Source organism: Plecotus auritus (genome assembly GCF_963455305.1).
Source record: "Plecotus auritus genome assembly, chromosome: 4".
Taxonomy (NCBI): domain Eukaryota; kingdom Metazoa; phylum Chordata; class Mammalia; order Chiroptera; family Vespertilionidae; genus Plecotus; species Plecotus auritus.
Window position 1 is genome coordinate 173,812,823 of NC_137775.1, and position 19,094 is coordinate 173,831,916.

The window sequence follows — 19,094 nt, forward strand, 5'->3', positions numbered from 1 at the left end:
GGACAGAATATGGAGTTTTACAAATATTGGAGGTCTCAACAGAATTTAAATTTCTATGGGCTCATTTTTGAGCTTTTTAATAGACTTTGGGGAGCAGTTTTAGGTTCATAGCATAATGGGGCCGAAGGTACAGATATTTCCCATATATCCCCGACTGCCACATATTCACAGCCCCCCCCCCCATAAAAACCCTACACCAGAGTGGTACATTTATTAAAATCAATGAACCTACACCACTAAATCATTATCACCCAAAGCCCAGAGTTTACATTAGAGTTCACTCTTAGTGTTTCATATCATATAGCAGGGGTCCTCAAACTACGGCCCGCGGGCCACGTGTGGCCCTCCGAGGACATTTATCCAGCCCACCGGGTGCCGCTGCCTGTCCTGCTTAGCAGCCGACTCGTCCCGGGCCCACAGTGCGCATAGGAATTTGTTCATAGTTTTTTTTTTAACTATAGTCCGGCCCTCCAACGGTCTGAGGGACAGTGAACTGGCCCCGTTTAAAAATTTTGAGGACCCCTGTCATATAGTTTGATACAAATGTATAATAATCTCTATATATAAAAGCCTAAGCGGCCATTCGACCAGTAGCTATTATGTGCACTGACCACCAGGGGGGAGACACTCAATGCACAGACATGGAAACATGGAACAGACTGACGAATCTCAGAGGGAAAGGGGGACAGGGAAGGGCAGGAAGAGATTAACCAAAAATCTTATATGCATACTAGAGGCCCGGTGCACAGATTCATGCACCAATGGGGTCCCTCGGCCTGGCCTGTGGGGATCGGGCCAAATCCATGCACCAGGCCTTTGACATCCCCTGAAGGGTCCTGGATTGCGAGAGGGTGCAGGCCAGGCCAAGGGACTCCATCAGTGCATGAATCCATGCACTAGGCCTCTAGTAAAATAATAAAAATCCTCTGTGCACCTCCTCCACCCTGCACCCAACCCTCATTGAACTTTTTCCTATCTTCCTAGTTTTGCCTCTTCCAGAAGTAATATACTTCAAATCAGACAATAGCCTGTTCAGAGTGGCTTCTTTGACTTAATATAATGCATCTATGGTTCCTGCATGTCTTTTGTGTCTTGATAGATCATTTTTTAGCACTAGATAATATTCCATTGTTTGAATGTACCACAGCTCATGTATGCATTCATATACTGAGGGACATTTTGGTTGCTTCCAAGTTTTAGAAATGATGAAAACACTAGCATGAACATTCATGTGTGAAGTTTCTTATAGTCTTTTCAACTTATTTGAGAGCCAATACGAAGGAGGGCAACTGCTGGACCATATAATAAAAGTATGTTTACTTTTGTAAAAAATTGTCCAATTTTACTCCCAAGTAGATGTACCACCTTGCTTTTCCACCAGCATGAATGACAGTTCTTGTTACTTCACATCCTCACCAACATTAAGTGTTGGCGTTCTAGATTTTGGACATTCTAGTAGAAGTGTAGTCATAGCTCATTTTTGTTATAAGTTGCATTTCCCTGATGATATATGATGTGGAGCATCTTTTCAAATGTTTATTTGCCATCTGTATATCTCCTTTGGTATGGTATCTGCTCAGGTCTTTTATAATTTTATTGAAATTGAGCTGTTCATTTTCTTATTGTTGAGTTCTTTGTATATTTTGGATAATAGTCCTTAATCACAAATGTCTTTTGGAAACATATTTTTCTAATTTGTGGCTCTTATTCTCATTCTTTTAAAAGATTATTTTGCAGAGCAGGTTTTAGTTTTAATGAAGTCTAGCTTATCAATCCTTCGATAAATCATGCCTTTGGTGTTGTATCTAAAAAAAATATTGCCCTACCAATGGTTATCTAGGTTTTCTACTGTGTTATCTTCTAAGAGTTTTATAGTTTTACTAGAGGCCCGGTGCATTGGGGGTGGGGGTGGGGGGTTCCTCAGCCCAGCCTGCACCCTCTCCAATCTGGGACCCCTTGAGGGATGTCCGACTGCCCGTTTAAGCCCGATCCCTAAACGGGTAGTCGGACATCCCTATCACAATCCAGGACTGCTGGCTCCCAACTGCTCACCTGCCTGCCTTCCTGATTGCCCCTAACCGCTTCTGCCTGCCAGCCTGATCACCCCCTAACAACTCCCCTGCCAGACTGATTGATGCCTAACTGCTCCCCTGCCAGCCTGTTTGCACCTAATTGCCCTCCCCTGCAGGCCTGGTCACCCCTAACTGCACTCCCCTGCAGGCCTGGTCACCCCTAACTGCACTCCCCTGCAGGCCTGGTCACCCCTAACTGCCCTCCCCTGCAGGCCTGGTCCCCCCCAACTACTCTCCCCTGCAGGCTTGGGTCCCTCCCAACTGCCTTTCCCTGCAGGCCTGGTCGCCCCCAACTGCCCTCCCTTGCAGGCCTGGTCCCCCCCAACTACCCTCCCCTGCTGGCCTGATCGCCCACAACTGCCCTCCCTTGCAGGCCTGGTCCCTCCCAACTGCCCTCCCCTGCTGGCCATCTTATGGTGGCCATCTTGTGTCCACATGGGGGCAGGATCTTTGACCACATGGGGGCAGCCATCTTGTGTGTTGGAGTGATGGTCAATCTGCATATTACTCTTTTATTAGATAGGATAGAGGCCTGGTGCACAGGTGGGGGCCAGCTGGTTTGCCCTGAAGGGTGTCCCGGATCAGGGTGGGGGTTCCCTTGGGGTGTGGAGTGGCCTGGGTGAGGGGCCTGTGGTGGTTTGCAGGCCGGCCACGCCCCCTGGTGACCCAAGTGGAGGCCCTGGTATCTGGGATTTATTTATCTTCTACAATTGAAACTTTGTAGCCTGGAGCGGAGCCAAACCTTCTGCTTGCTCCGAGGCGGCAGCCATTTTGGGGGGGATTTATGTATCTTCTATAATTGAAACTTTGTAGCCTTAAGCAGAGGCCTGGGCCGGCCAGGGTGTGGGGAAAGCTTGGCTTCCTCCATCACCGCAGGCAACCCTAGCCTCCTGCTCTTTCCAGCTCCGTGGCTGCCACCATTTCTGTTTGGGTTTATGTATCTTCTATCATTGAAACTTTGTAGCCTTGAGTGGAGGCCTAGGCTGGCAAGGGCAGGCGGAAAGCTTGGCTTCCTCCATTGCCGGGGAAACCCACGCCTCCCTCCTGCTCTCTGTGGCCGTAGCCATCTTGGTTTGGTTTATTTGCATATTCGTTCCTGATTGGCTGGTGGGTGTGTCTGGTGGGCATGGCTTGTGGGTGTGGCGGAGGTACGGTCAATTTGCATATTACTCTTTTATTAGATAGGATGTTTTACATTTAAGTTACATTTTGAGTTAATTTTTGTGAAGGGTGTAAAGTCTGTGTCTAGGTTTTTTTTTGCATGTGGATGTCCAGTGTTTCAACGCCATTTATTAAAAAGATGATCTCTGCACTGTTGATTGCCTTTGCTCCTTTGACAAAAATCAGTTAATTTTATTTGTGTTCGTTTATTTCTCAGTTCCCTCTTATGTTCCATTTAATTGATGTCTATTCTTTCACTAATAGCACAGTCTTGACTGGTATGGCTTTATAGTAAGTCTTCAAGTGGAATAGTCTCAGGGTTCCAACTGTGTTCTCCTCCTCCAGTATTGCATTGGCTGCTCTGGTTCTTCTATCTCTCCATATAAACTTTAGAATTAGTTTACCACCAGCTGTAAGAATTGACATCTTGATATTATTCAGTCTTCTTATCCATGAACATAGAATATCTCTCCATTTATATAGTTCTTCTTTGATTTTGCTCATCAGAGATTTGTAGTTTTCTTCATACAGCTTTTATATACATTTTATTAGATTTATAACTAAGTATAGAATTTTGGGGGTGCTAATGTAAATGGTGCTGTATGTTTTTTTAATGCCACCTATTCATTGCTAGTCTATAGGAAAGCAATGTAGTATTGCATACAAACTTGAATCCTGCAACATTTCTACAATCACTTACTAGTTCTAGAAGTTTTTTGTCAATTATTCCAGACTCTCTACATAGACAATTATGTCATCTGCAAAGAATGTTTATATCCTACCCAAACAGAATGCTTATTTCTTTTTCTTGTCTTATTCATTAGCTAGGGATCACAGTTTAAATGTAATATGGCAACATCTAGTTTAACAGGCACTTATCCTGCTTGGTGTTCTCTGTGGTTCCTGGATCTGTAGATTTGGAGTCTGACATTAATTTGGGAAAATTCTCAGTCATTATTGCTTCAAATATGAAAAAAAAAAATTTCTCTTTTTCTTCGTCTGGTATTCCCATTATGTGCATGTTATACTTTTTGTAGTTGCTCCACAGTTCTTGGGTATTTTCTTCTGGGTTTTTCTTTTCCAGGCTTTTTTTTTTTTTTTCCTCTTTGCCTTTTAGTTTTGAAAATTTCTACCAAGACATCCTCAAGCTCACAGATTATTTCCTCAGCTGTGTCCAGAATACAAATAAACTTAAATATAATCTTCATTTCTGTTAGTAGTTCTAACAGTTCTTACTCATTTCTTCTTGAAATTTCCATCTCTTTGATTACACTGCCCAACTATTGACATTATACTGGCTGAATTCAAGGTCCATGTGCACAAAGTTTCAAATGTACTCTAGCAGCTTCCTTGACTTTTACCTTCACTTGAACAACTAATATCTGTAATAAAACCTGGAAACTTGGTTTCAGCTCTATCCATGGCTCCTCTGAAATTTTTTATTTCTCTAACTCAGTCTCTGACCAGCAGCTTCATCCTCTTACTCTCCCCTTGCATTAAAGTTGACCTCAAAGTTATCGCATGGAGGCATTCAATCCTGTAAAACGTTCATTTAATCTTGGTTAGAAACCCTCCCTTTCCTTAGACTGTCCTTATCAATCAGGAAACCACAGTTGAAGACATGAAAAATTTTATTACAAACACCCCAACTGCCTGATCTGTTGTCCGACCACTAGGTCTCCTTTATAAACTCTATCTATCAATCAGTAATGTAACCTGTTTTCTTATTTTATAAATTTTAGTTCATATTTTATCAGTTATAAATGTACAGTTGCAAAAGCAAATATACAAACAAGATTAATTAAGAAAAAGTTTGCCCTACTCCCTTCACCCCACTTTGTCTTCCCAGAGACAATCATTTTCCCTTTAAATATGCATACAATCGCAGTGGCATACAACAATAAACTTTTCTCACTCATACAACTGTGTGCTGGCTGAGACGACTCCGCTTCCAAGCTGCAGGGCTGTGGGCTAGCTGTGGCAGCTCTGATCCAGGGACTGCACTCTGCAGGCCAAACTAGAAGCTGCAAACACCCAGAATACGCCTTCCTCATGGCAATAGTAAGAACACAAGGGGACAAGCTCAGTAACACAAGCACATTTAAGCCTTTGCCTATATCACTTCTATTAAAATACCAAAGCAAGTAGGAGGCCAAACTCAGAATCAAGGAGGAAGAAAATATATTTCACTTGCCAGGAAGCCATGGCAAGGGTACAAAAGTAGAACACTGTGGCAGAGAATGAAGAATTGGACCAAATACTTTGCCTATCATACCATATCACATCATAATATACTTGTGATGCTGCCTCTTGATTTTCAGAGTTGGCCATCATCTTCTAACCTTTTTCAACATGGACTATTCTCTGCCAGCCACACAGATATCATCCAAAGAACTCCCTATATCATCATCCAGAGGATACTCTCCATCTCTCCCCTGTCATGGATCTCCTATCTCCTGTATCCCATATAACTTTTCTTGATTTGACTCCCTAACTTTTTTGGAACAAATCATCTAGTAGCTTTCTCAGAAAGGGAGCATAAGAGGATAAGTTTTTTAAAACTCTTTTTGGTACATTATTTCTTTGATACTTCTTTCCCTCCATTTTTTTCTTTTGGAAACTTTTGTTATAGAGTATTGGCTCTTTTGTCTGGACTTCAAGTTTATTTCCTTTCCTATGTACTTTTTGCCCTTTGGGGGAAGGTTCCTCAGATTTATTTTTAATCCTAGATTTTCTTTTTCTCTAAATATTTTCTAGCATTTTTATCTTGTTTTATGTTTCAAATAACTTTTCTCTCTGAAATGATACTTTTTGTTGTTAATCCTCACCTGAGAATATTGATTTTTAAAGCGAGTTGGGTGGAGGGGGAGAGAAACATGAATGTGAGAGAAACACATTGATTGACTGCCTCCCACATGCACCACGACCAGTGCCAGATCGGACCTACAAGCCAGGTGGGTGCCCTGGACCAGAAATCAAATCCACAGCCCTTTCGTGCACAGGGCCAGGTGGGTGCTCTAGCCATTCAGGCACCCAAGCCAGAGCTCACTTTTTAAAAGTTTTCCTTCCCCTGCTTCCTCCACATTACTCTTTTCTGTTTGTTTCGGTCTCTGTCTTCCACAGTAGGTACATTCTTTAGATGGTATGATAATACTTGCCAGCTTCTATTTAAGAGTAGAAGATTAAAAAGCTATAACACGATGAGTACAGAAGAGAGAGCTTTGCTATAGGGTGATGTGGTTGAGAAGTTGACTGGGGAACGTCTAAGGATAGTATTTTTAGGGCTTTCTTCTTAGACTGAACAGATTCCCCAACTAAACTTCCAATTTCTAGCTGGAAGGGAAAGGCAAGCCTTTAGGATACTAGCTGCTCAGTAGAGAAGAGGCCACAGGCCTCCCCATTCATCAGGCACAGAGTCTGTTAGTCACGGTTTGGTCAAGACATTCATTCTCTTGACTACACCCAATACTCTCCCCTCACATGGGGGTGCTTCACCCCCACCTGCCTCTGTAGGTAGAACGGTGGGGTCATAAAGTAGAGAAGGTTATTTAAAGATCAGACTGCTTCTAAATAGTGTTCAGCAAATCTACCTTATTTTGTTCCCTCCACTGAGTTCTAGAGGTAGCTAGCGCTGCAAGGTCCTGAACTTTTTGGGAATTCTACTGTAGGCAATTTCAATTTTTAGCCATCCCTACATTTTTTTTTTAAATAATCCAACCTTCTCAGATCTACTGCATTGATTACTACTCACTTACCTGCTTCCCAGGTATTTGTTTGCCATTGTCCTTTCTCTTATTCTCCTTGTCCTTGTGGGTCCATGTCATTTTTTAATCCCTTTCTAGTAGCTTTAATAAGGTTTGAGTAGTGAAAAAATTAGATACACATTCAGTTGGTTATCTTTACCCAGAAACAGGAGTATGTGCATTCTAATTAGATAAATAATTCCCAGTTGTCTTCCATAAAGGTGGTTTCAATTTATGTTCCCATAAGCAGTGTAGGAGAATGTAACATGGTTGTTAACATGAGGTAAATGAATAGGGCTCATAGGGACTGTAAAAACCTCTGAAAAAAATATTTTTTGTATAATGTGGTTATTTTTCTTGGAAGATATTTCACAAGTTTCAGAGATTTTATAACACACACAATAAAGTTAGGAACCATTGTTTTATGGTAATTATGTAATGGTCATGGCTACAAATAATCCGATTACATATCTATCCTTCCAGCTTTAACATCATTCACAGTATTATTTCTGCAAGGCAGCCTGGGAAGTTTGCCCAACTAAGAACAATATACAGTATACATTAGAGAAAAACTAAATCAAAGGCATGCTTGCACAGGTTTCTCACTCTGCAGTCACAGACCTAAGCTCAGAATGTCTCAAGTAGAAACAAAATAGGCTATCTTACAATTAGATAAACAATGAACACCTGCATTCAATTTATCACCTGAAAATCAAACTTGAAGCATTTTGCATACATTTACATTGTTTGAATTGTGCAATATATTTTTGAATGGCAGGAGAGACAGTTATCCAAGAAGCTTTGTTCTCACAATACATAGGATCACTTTATGAGTAAATAAATAAGTCCATATGAGACTGATAATAATAGCTTCAGCCCTCACTCTTCAGGAAACAATGTTCAAACCATCTGGCAAAGCCTTAACTGGTTTGGCTCAGTGGATAGAGCGTCGGCCTGCGGACTGAAGGGTCCCAGGTTCGATTCTGGTCAAGGGCATGTACCTTGGTTGCGGGCACATCCCCATTAGGGAGTGTGCAGGAGGCAGCTGATCGATGTTTCTCTCTCATTGATGTTTCTAACTCCCTCTCCCTTCCTCTCTGTAAAAAAATCAATAAAATATATATTTTTTAAAATGATCTGGCGAAGGACAAGATTCCTGTGGGTATAAATTTTTAAATAAGTTTACATAGAGTTACATTCACAAGAGGCTTTCAAACACCTATACATTCTAATAGAAAACAAACCTGTCAGCTTTTCACATTTTGCCAGCCCTACCCAAGCAAAATCTATTATAAACTTAGAGGCAAGCACCATCCATATCTAGCCTTACTAAACATTATCTAGAAGATACTATTTCTTTTTCTGCACCCAGATAATTAGGGGAAGTAACATGGGAGAACAAATTTCACCAGTAATTCTAAAACTATGATTTTAACCATTTTTATTGACTTTCACAACCAAATATTGTCAAGCACAATTAAAAACTCAGAGTCTGACTGGAATATTTTACTCTTATCTCTTGTGTATCTCCTTTGAGAAACAAAAAAAAAACCGTGAAAAGTTAGCAATAAAATTAAAAGGAAATTAAAATACTGCCCAGAAACACACTGAGTAGACATAGTCTTGTCCCAATGTAAACTACTAAGGTAAAAACTGAATCCTATAGTGCTATCCAACCCCAGAGAAAAGGCAGCTTTAAATTCATGCACAGACAATGGTTATAAAGCTCTTATCATAACCTCAAAAGATCATGAGGATCTGAAATAAATGGAGGAAATATAGAGAAGGGAGGGCCCAGAACCAGAAGTTAGTTCAGCAGCAACAGGATTGGCGATGTTATTACCCAGGTTGGAAGATGTAGGAAAAAGAGCAGGTCTATTGGATAGGTTAATGGTACCAGTTAGACTGAAGTTACCTGTATGACATCTAGTAAAAGTAGTGAAAGAAAATTATAAATACATGCCCAAAATTTATGAGAGAAACCTGAAAAAGAATGATCATGATCAGAAAAATTGAGGAACATATATCCATTTACTAAGCAAATCATTATGGAACGTTTGCCAGACAGCACTCTAAGCACGAGGCTGGAGGAAAACATACTAGCAAATGCAACACAAGGAAATGACAGCAATATTGGAGACATATTCACAGACTAAGGAAAATGAAAAGAAGAAACAATGATTTCACAAGATCAGTTTTATTTATTTTTGACACGTTTATAGATTGCAAAGAATTTAACCTGAGTTCAGTGCAAGCAATTAAAATTGTATCTGCTTTAAATACGAGTTAGACCATTATCTCAAGTCCTTTTACTGACCAATAGTATAGTTGAAAAATTATCACACCTTCTACACAAACAACTTGTCCAATAGTCTCTTTCTGACCCACTCCTTATATTAATTTTAGTACCTTAAGCCTACTGCGAGAATTGAAAATTCCATGTTAATTTAACAAAGGAAGTGTATCCTAGGATAAGACTGAAGAGAAAATTTTAATTCACCGTTTCAAGTGACCTAACAGTCTTTAAAAACAAAAACAAAAAAACAAACAAACAGGTGTGTCCTCCCCAGTCAATCCCCACTCTATACAAACTCCCACTCCCACAGCAAATGCCCATTCCCAGGGGAAGCTTAGACACAACGGATTCCCAAATGAGAACTGCAATCAAAGCAAAGAGCAGGTAGCTCTGACTCAAGTAATAAGGATGCATCTCTCTTGTTTAACTTTAATACATTCTAATATATAATGGCACATATGAATTTTAAAGTAAGAAAAAATATATAATTAAATTAAAATGTGATATGGCTTATATTTAATTGCTATATATAAATTTTAAAGTAAGAAAAATATATATATATATAATTGAATAAAAATGTGATATGGCTAATGTGTTTTAATTCTGTAGGCTGGGGTGAGCAGCTGCTGAAGTCTCTGCTCCTCTCATTCAGGCTTGCAGTTCATGTTCTTCCCTCGGTCCTTTGGAATATTGCCCCATATGAGCGTAGTTCAGTAGTCAGCACATAATCCTGCCTGTCTCTGGGCTTCCTACATTCTGCAATATGTCCCCCAATTCCAAACTTCCCTCACAGGCCTATATTCCATTCTTTGAATTCTCATGATGATAATAACAATAACCATAATAATAATAGCTGTCTGCCTTGCCACTATAGGCACTAAGAAGAGACAGAGGGGAAGAGGGGGAAGGCAGAGGAGGGAGGACCAAATGTATCATTCAGCATTCAGCCAGGAGTCATAAACTATACAATAATTTGAACAAGAAAGATTTAATTTACAGCATGATTAACTTAGTACTAAAGTTTAACTACTAAGAAAGAATAAGACAAAATTCTAAAATATGCAGTAAATCTGAGGGAAAATACCCAAGGAAGAAACAAACTTGGGAAAAAGGGCAGGGGCGGTGGGGGGAACTCTCTCCAAGGCTGAGATTGGAACCTCATTGAAGATTTGGCTCTGGTCCTCTGGCTGGTGGGGAAGTTTTGAAGCTTGACCAGTAGCAGAGGTGGTGCATAGACGGCAGGCCAAGGCTGGTGTGGTAGCCAAAAAGCGGGAGGACTGGCAAGCCCGGAGCCTCCCTCTGATGGCCAGAAGCCTGAGGCTGATGAACAGAGGGCTGCAGAGAGGGACTGACAAGCTGGCAGCCTGTCACTGGAATGCCAAGAAACCAAGGCTGGCAGGCATGGAGCCACAGTCCAGGACGGGCAAACGGGAAAATCTCCACCGTGTCAGCAGGCAGAAGCCAGCAGGCAGAGAATGGCAGGCCAGAACTGGCATCACACGCCTGCTAAAGAGTGAAGGGCACTTAGTGCCACGGATACATGCCCGTGGCAGCCGTGGCAGCAGGAATAAAACCAGGAGGAAAGCCCCTTCTGCCGGCAGTGTCCCTGGAGCATCCTCCACTGATGAAGCTTAAAACCTGGCAAAGGAAAGACGTCCACTGGCTGCAGCAAGGCTTAGTGAAGAGTGGATTTAGAGCTGACTACCACACCGTGTAAATGTGGGCCTCACCCAGTGTGACTCCCTTCCTTAACAGCTGAATCCCTTCTGATTTTTTTTTCCTATTTTTGGTCACCCTTTACTGCCATCATACAAATGCAAATCTATACATCTGATATCTCTGTATACCTGTCTCTGTCTTGCTCAATAGAGAAAGATAGGTATCGGTCTATAATTTTTATAACTGGAAAGTTGGCTGTTCAAGCTATTCTGTCATTACTAGGAGCCAATACAGTAAGTCCTCACTTAATGTCATCATAGTTCTTGGAGCTGCCGCAAAACAATGTATAATGAAACCAGTTTCACCAGAGGCCAGATATTTTCAGCCTTTTTCATCTCATGGCACACATAAACGAATTATTAAAATTCTGTGGCAGCCCTAACCGGTTTGGCTCAGGGGATAGAGCGTTGGCCTGCGGACTGAAGGCTTCCAGGTTTGACTCCGGTCAAGGGCATGTACCTTGGTTGCGGGCATATCCCCAGTGGGGAGTGTGCAGGAGGCAATTGATAGATGTTTCTAATGCTCTATTCCTCTCCCTTCCTCTCTGTAAAAAGTCAATAAAATATATTTTTAAAAAATTCTGTGGCATACCAAACATATTTTTTTTTGATCTGACAAAAAAATAGTATAATTTTCATTCATTCACACAGGATGGCTGTTGTGTAGGCTGTTGTCATTTTTTTTATTTACAATATAAGGGAAAAGAGGTCAGTGCCCTTAACTAAATGGCATGTTTTAAAAATTCTTGCAGCATACCAGCTGAAAATCATTGCCATGGGCTAATTGATATAAACAAGAGTTAAGTTCCACAGCATCTCATCAATGCTGTAACAAAATGATGTTGAACGAAATGATGTTTTTGAGGACCTGCTGTGCTGTAAGCAGGAAACTAGCACCTCTATTTTATGTTTCAGACTACCTACTGTGAGGTTTATGAAGTGCATGTCTACCTTGGCATTCAGTGATGCATATAAATTTCACTAACAAAAAAAAAAAAATTTCACTAACAATAAGTCTTTGTCCAAAATACTCTGTGAAAAAATCGATTTCCACTAGTCCTAAAAAACTTTAGAAAAAAATTAGTTTATTCAAAAGCATATGAAAATATCTCTTTAACTGACCAGATAATGCTAAATTCCATCTCTAGATCATATTCTAAAATAGCAAACTCTTGCTCAGGATATCAATGCCTGCAAATAATAATGACCATAAAATAATGACAAACTTTGAAATCTCGTGTAGGGAAATGATTAAATTTTTATTTGTTAAAGGTCCATAATGTTTAGTACATGTTGAAAGGCACGTAGTTAGAAGGGTTGGATCCCAGAGAATGATTTCAGATCTCATTATTCTCTACAAGAAAGGTGGTTCCTAAACATGCCAGCTTTAATATTAGTGGTTAATAACTTTTATGTCATTATATTGGAGTTTTTCAATATTCTAGGCAGCAGACCAACAAAAGTAAACCCTGCCAGTAAAATTTTGCTTCTAGTTCTTTCGGCAATACTTTGTACAACGCCCAAAAGAAAACTATATTAAAAACTCAAACAACTTTGGCACCAAATACCATGTAAAAGTATTACTTTTTAAGAGACCTGTGTATCTTCTAAAAATGTATTCTTTCCTAATCAAGGTAAAAAAAAATTAGTGATGGTAAAAAAAAAAAAATCAGAGTGGCTTGTACAAGTTAGTGGACATAATATGGACACGACTCTCTGGTTGAATTAGATGATGTATCAGTCTCGGGGGCAGGGCCACTGTACAGTTTTGTCGCTGGAGAAGGCGAAGACTGGAAGGACGCCCTAGCCGGTTTGGCTCAGTGTATAGAGTGTCGGCCTGCGGACTGAAGGGTCCCAGGTTCGATTCCGGTCAAGGGCATGTACCTTGGTTGCGGGCACATCCCCAGTAGGAGGTGTGCAGGAGGCAGCTGATCGATGTTTCTCTCTCATCCATGTTTCTCTCTATCCTTCTCCCTTCCTCTCTGTAAAAAATCAATAAAATATATTTTTTAAAAAAAGGACTGAAAGGGCAAGTTGAAGGATCAGGATAGATATCCTTGACTAGTAAACCTGGCTAGATAAGCATATCCAGCCATTAAAGTTAGACCTTCAGGGGAAAGCCATGAGGACAGTTATTTCTGTGTAGCCACGGTCTCGGCCAAGTATCCAGTAATGAACTGGAGCTAGTGATACTCAATGGTTCTAGCATTCAGGAACACAACGGGATGGCAAGGACAGGTTGCAACCCACCAGGCATTTCTGTGACAGTAAAAAGAAGAGAGAACTGGATTCTGCTTACTTCAGCCTTCTAAATTTCAGACATATGGTTCTTTGGGCCAATCTAACCAAGATAAATAGTCCCCAATTTAACCAAACTGACACAGCGACACCTACCACAGATGAGTAGCACATAATTCAGATATATACAGAAGAACTTGCACTAATTCATCTGCTTAACACAACAAACACAGTTTGCAAAAAAGGTATAAGTAAAGTTATATAAATTTTAAAATTTATATTCCTTTATGATAAGGTATATCCTCAAAGTATCTCACTATACTCTGCCCATCATTCTGCAATTTTTCTAAAGTAAAAGAGTGTCAAATAAGAATTGAAGTTCTTAGCTCTGCCCAGGAAATTGATTTTGTTTTGGCCATGAACCGCTAAGCTACCACCCAGAAGCTACTGCATACACTACACAAATTTAAGACCAAATGACAAAGTGTGGTCAAAATTTATTTTCTCATCTGATTCTGGATGAACCCATACCTCATGGGATTTCCTTTAGCATTCAAGTCAACCGGAAAGTTTTTCATTTTGAAACTATTTATTCGCTCTAAAAAATGGTATCTCTTTACTAGGCACACATAGAGATCATGTGATCATGGAATTACTTGGTAAGTGACAGCTCTGTCATCCTTGGAGGAGGATGAATTAGAACTGCCTGGGTACTAGTGTCTGTCAGCATTTGCCTCATACAAAGCCTAGAAACTGATGGTCACTTATGCATGTCTTCAGTGACCATCTGTGTAACTTCTCAAGGTCTTTATGGCTCCCGCCCTCTCCTGCCTGCCTTCCAGAAGTCAGTACCTAGTTTGAGTTGCAAAGTCCTACAGTGAAAAAAAAAAAAAAATCAAGAGAGACAAATACTATGTCTCTCAGTTCATTTCTGTTTATTTTTTTAAAAGCAGATTTTCTTGCCAAAGTCTGTAGCAAAGAGATCGGGGGTTTTAGAACATAAAACAAAAAGCCCTTGGCAACTCCAAGAGGCCCTCCTGCCCATGACAGAATAAGTATTTCCATTGTATGCCTCTTCCCACACATTCCATTCCCCACCTTGAACTTTCCCACCAGAAAAGCACAAACACAGAAGAGATTTCCAGTAATCTACCAGACTGAAAAAACAATGTTTCCCAGGATTTATTCAATAACATGAACTCAGGACAAACCACCAGAAAGAAAGTAACAATCCTGTTGTGTTTGCTATCCTCTTTCCAGTCTGATTCTGTATCCTGTTTGCCTCATCGTTTGTCTTCTCTTGTTCTTACAGACACTTACAATTGCAAGGCTCAGAGTCCAGTAGTAGAATCAGATATTTTATAAATGGTTTCCCAAGTAATTAATTATAATTTTGATGCTGGGAAGAAAAAAACAGGGCGCTGCACTAACCTACATTGAGGAGGGGACCAGAGGGCAGGAAAGTAAACATTTACCTAATATCTAAGGAATATGTAACAAGATAAGAAGGCAGTCAAGTTCTAGAAAGGAGGAAACTTTTATTGGAGCTCCAGCCTCACTGCATCAGGGCTTAATTCTCCAGCAAAAAACTGCTAAAAAATGATACTTTAATGTGAGGATTGTGAAAGAATATTCAAATTTTTGTCTAATATTTGTCTAATTTATCTTAATAAATTCTTTCATTAATTTCAAGAAAGATGGCAGATGTAGTCTAGCTCAGCAAGATTTACTAGTAGGCTATAAAATAGAATATTTGGATAAAAAAGCCAAAGAAATTTATAGTAGCATAACATTTATAGGATTAATGATGAAATACAGGCAAATTCCTATGCTTCATATTCATTATTTTAAGAAAACAATATAAACCATGGCTGACTATTCATATCATTAAGATGGATTCTAATTTACATAATCTCATTTTAAAACAGTAACAGGTAGTCAAGATTGAATGATAATTTAATGTATGTATGTGATTAAGTACCTTCTATCCAAAATATGTGGTATTTTTCTATTATAAATGTCAATATTCATATTACTATTATCTCATATTTACTGATTTTTCTAACATCAACCAAGCACTGGGCGAGTCTCTCTAACTTATATTTCATTGGGAAGTTTTGGACAAGAATAATACCTGATACTCAATAACTGTATGGCAGTAAAATTTACATAGGTACAAAAATGTCTCCAAAACATGAAACACAAAGGTAATCTAGTATAATCTAAACATGCATAAATTATTTGATGTTTTCAAAGAAGTTACCTTTTAAAATGTGATTAACAAAATGCCTGCATAGCTGTGCAGAAAATGTATCACGAAAAGCCTGAGATTGCTGAACTTAGAAACACCTGTTAACTAGGCGGGCCAGAGCCAGCACATGGGAAACTGGTTCTTGGAGTATTCCCGGTGAAGAGTTAACTGATAAGGGTGGCTGTCTGTGCCCAGAGTGTTTGCATAAACAATACGGTTTATGTTAAACCCCTGCTTTCCTCTGGGAATCTGGATTTTATTTTTATGTGGTAGGCAGGATGTCTACATGACCAATCCCAACAAATACCTTGGACACCAAGTCTCTGATGGGCTTCCTTGGAGAGAAACACCATACACATGTTCATTTTTCATTTTTATTTTTTGCTGCGGGGAGAGGAGAGGGGGATAGGTGGTGTTTGTACTACCCTTCAGGGGAGGGAGAGAGTATAAGGAATCCTGCACATGGATTCTTCCAGAATCTGACTATGTCTCTTTCTCACAGGATCCAGCTGTGCATCCTCACTACTTCACTGTAATCAATTTAAGCCATGAGTACAACTATAGACCGAGACCCACGAGTTCGAGAAAATATCCAATATAGGGGTGGTCTTAGGGACCCGCAACACAGAAGCTTTCTCAAAAAGCCAGAATTCTTACCTGCTGATATGCTGCATAGATCACATCATATAGAAAAGCCTGTGGCATTTCACTTGCTCTGTGTCTGGCACGTTCCAGTGAGTGGTCTAAGCAACCATCGGCAGATGGACTGATGACAGTGGATACAAGAGGGCGAATGGCTCCTGCTGCCTAAATAACAAACAGAGGCAAGCAAGACATTGTTTCACCTAGAAAACATTTTGAAGCCAAATTCTAAACTCTGTATCTTATTTTTGAAAGCAGATGTTATTCATACCTTCAACAAACTACCTCAAGAAAATATTTGAGGAGAAACCAAGATGGCGGCATAGGTAAACACCTGAACTTGCTGCCTCACACAACAACTTCAAAACTACAACTAAAAGATAAAATGGACATCATCCAGAGCCACAGGAAGACTGGCTGAGTGGAAATTCTACAACTAGAAGGAAAGAGAAAAGCACACTGAGACTCAGAGGAGGTGCGGAAGTAAAGTGCAGAGGTACAGAGGCACGCATGCGGAGAGGGCTGGCAACTGAGTACGCGGCTGGCTTTTTCAAGCCGGAGGGAGACACAAGCTCCTGACTGCTCTGAACTCCAGTTCTGGGCGAGACTCTGGGGACCCAGACTCATACGGGGAGAAACTGGACTGTCTGGAAGCAGGCAGAACTCGAGGGCAGCTTTCTCTCAGAGGTGCTTACAGCAATTACCACGGGACACTGAGACCTGGGGGCCTCTTAGGTCAGGGCTGACGGGAAGCCATTGCTGTTTGCTCTGCCCTGAGACTCCACCCCATCCAAGCTGTGCGCAGAGGCTTTTGCATAAAAATGGCCAGGTCCTTTGAAACCTAAACTTATCGATCAAACTGCAGCTGAGTCAGAGAGACCCAGAACATCCAAAAGAAGGCCCAAGGCCCCACAGCAGCTTGCATTGCTTCACAGCTGGGCCTCATCTGGACACCTCCAAACCCCAAACAAAGAGGAGGAATCTGCAGATCTCTCTGTAGCTCCTGCTGGGTGGCCTCAGGCAGAGGCTAAATTAGCACCTCCTTGGAGATTCAAGAACTGGTGCACCCAGGGGTCAGAGTAGGACCATCCAGATTACAGCTCCTCAGATCCATAAGGGACACACTCAGGGGACAGACTCAGTGAGCACCAAAGCCCCACTGAAGCAAGTCTTGCCTCATAAGGGTGTCTCCAGAACAGAAGTTCTCCCATCATAGACACAGCTGATCCTCACAGCCAATTGGCCTGGAGGTCAATTCTTCCCAGTGATACCAATAACAATCAAGGCTTAACTACAACAAGACTGTGCATACAGCCCACAAAGGGGTGCACCAAGAGTGTCCACCGCAGGTAACTGGGGAGGCTGAGCCACTGGGCCCTACAGGACACCTAGCACACAAAGCCACTCTATCAACTCAGGGAAGCAGCTAAAATGCAGAGACAAAGAAACAGGTCACAAATGACAGAAATGGAGGAAAGCAAACTACTGGATATAGAGTTCAAAACCACGGTTATAAGGTTACTCAAGAATCTTCTAGAAACCTCTGAGAAATTTAGTGAGACCCTCAAGGATATGAAGAAGGACCAACTAGAAATTAAGCATACACTGACTTAAATAAAGAATAATATACAGAGATCCAACAGCAGACTAGAGGATGCCAAGAATCAAGTCAAAGATTTGAAATATGAAGAAGCAAAAAACACCCAACAGGAAAAGCAAAAAGAAAAAGAATCCAAAAAGTTGAAGATAGTGTAAGGAGCCTCTGGGACAACTTCAAGCGTACCAACATCAGAATTATGGGGGTGCCAGAAGAAGAGAGAGAGCAAGATACTGAGAACCTATTTGAAGAAATAATGACCAAAAACTTCCCCCACCTGGTGAAAGAAATAGACTTATAAGTCTAGGAAGTGCAGAGAACCCCAAACAAAAGGAATCCAAAGAGGACCACACCAAGACACTTCATAATTAAAATGCCAAGGGCAAAAGACAAAGAAAGAATATTAAAAGCAGCAAGAGAAAAACAGTAAGTTACCTGCAAGGGAGTATCCATATGACTGTCAGCTGATTTCTCAACAGAAACTATGCAAGCCAGACGGGAGTGACAAGAAATATTCAAAGTGATGAATCGCAAGAACCTACAACCAAGATTACTCTACCCAGCAAAGCTATCATTTAGAATTGAAGGTCAGATAAAGAGCTTCACAGATAAGAAAAAGCTAAAGGAGTTCATCACCTCCAAACCAGTATTATATCAAATGCTGAAAGGTATTATTTAAGAAGAGGAAGAAGAAGAAAAAGGTAAAGATAAAAATTATGAACAACAAATACATATCTATCAACAAGTGAATCTAAAAATCAAGTGAATAAAAAATCTGATGAACAGAATAATCTGGTGAATATAATAGAATCAGGGGCATAGAAAGGGACTGTACTGACAATCCTTGGGGGGAAAGGGGTTTGGGGGTGCAGGAAGAGACTGAACAAAAATCATACACCTATGGATGAGGATAGTGTGGGGTGGGTAAGGGCATGGGGTGGGGTGGGGTGGGAACCGGGTGGAGGGGAGCTATGGGGGGGAAAAAAGAAGAACAACTGTAATAATCTGAACAATAAAGATTAAAAAAAAAAAAAGAAAATATTTGAACAAGTGTTCATTTGGTTCATAAACCAAATCATGTCACACCAAGAACCAATCTCATAATATTACAGTTCCATATATAAGAGGTAGAAAATTTTCTTCATCATAGGTTTAAAATCCTTTTTAGGGAGAAACCAAGATGGCGGCATAGGTAAGCACCTAAACTGCTGCCTCGTACAACAATTTCAAAACTACAACTAAAAGATAGAACGGACACCATCCAGAACCACAGGAAAGCTGGCTGAGTGAAAATTCTACAACTAGAAGGAAAGAGAAAATCTCACAGAGAATTGGAGGTAAGGCAAAGGGTCTTTGTACGCACAGAGAGGAAGGGC

General features: G+C 40.6%; 1 protein-coding gene across 3 annotated transcripts in view; it reads right to left on the minus strand.

The window, feature by feature from the left end:
- The window catches only part of CRPPA (CDP-L-ribitol pyrophosphorylase A), a 180,461-nt gene that overhangs the window by 139,338 nt on the left and 22,029 nt on the right, over window positions 1-19,094 (minus strand). For all 3 annotated transcript variants that reach the window (XM_080665301.1, XM_080665300.1, XM_080665299.1), the window contains exon 3: window positions 16,137-16,286. In XM_080665301.1, coding sequence (XP_080521427.1) covers window positions 16,137-16,286 — 150 coding nt within the window. The remainder of the gene's footprint in view (window positions 1-16,136; window positions 16,287-19,094) is intronic.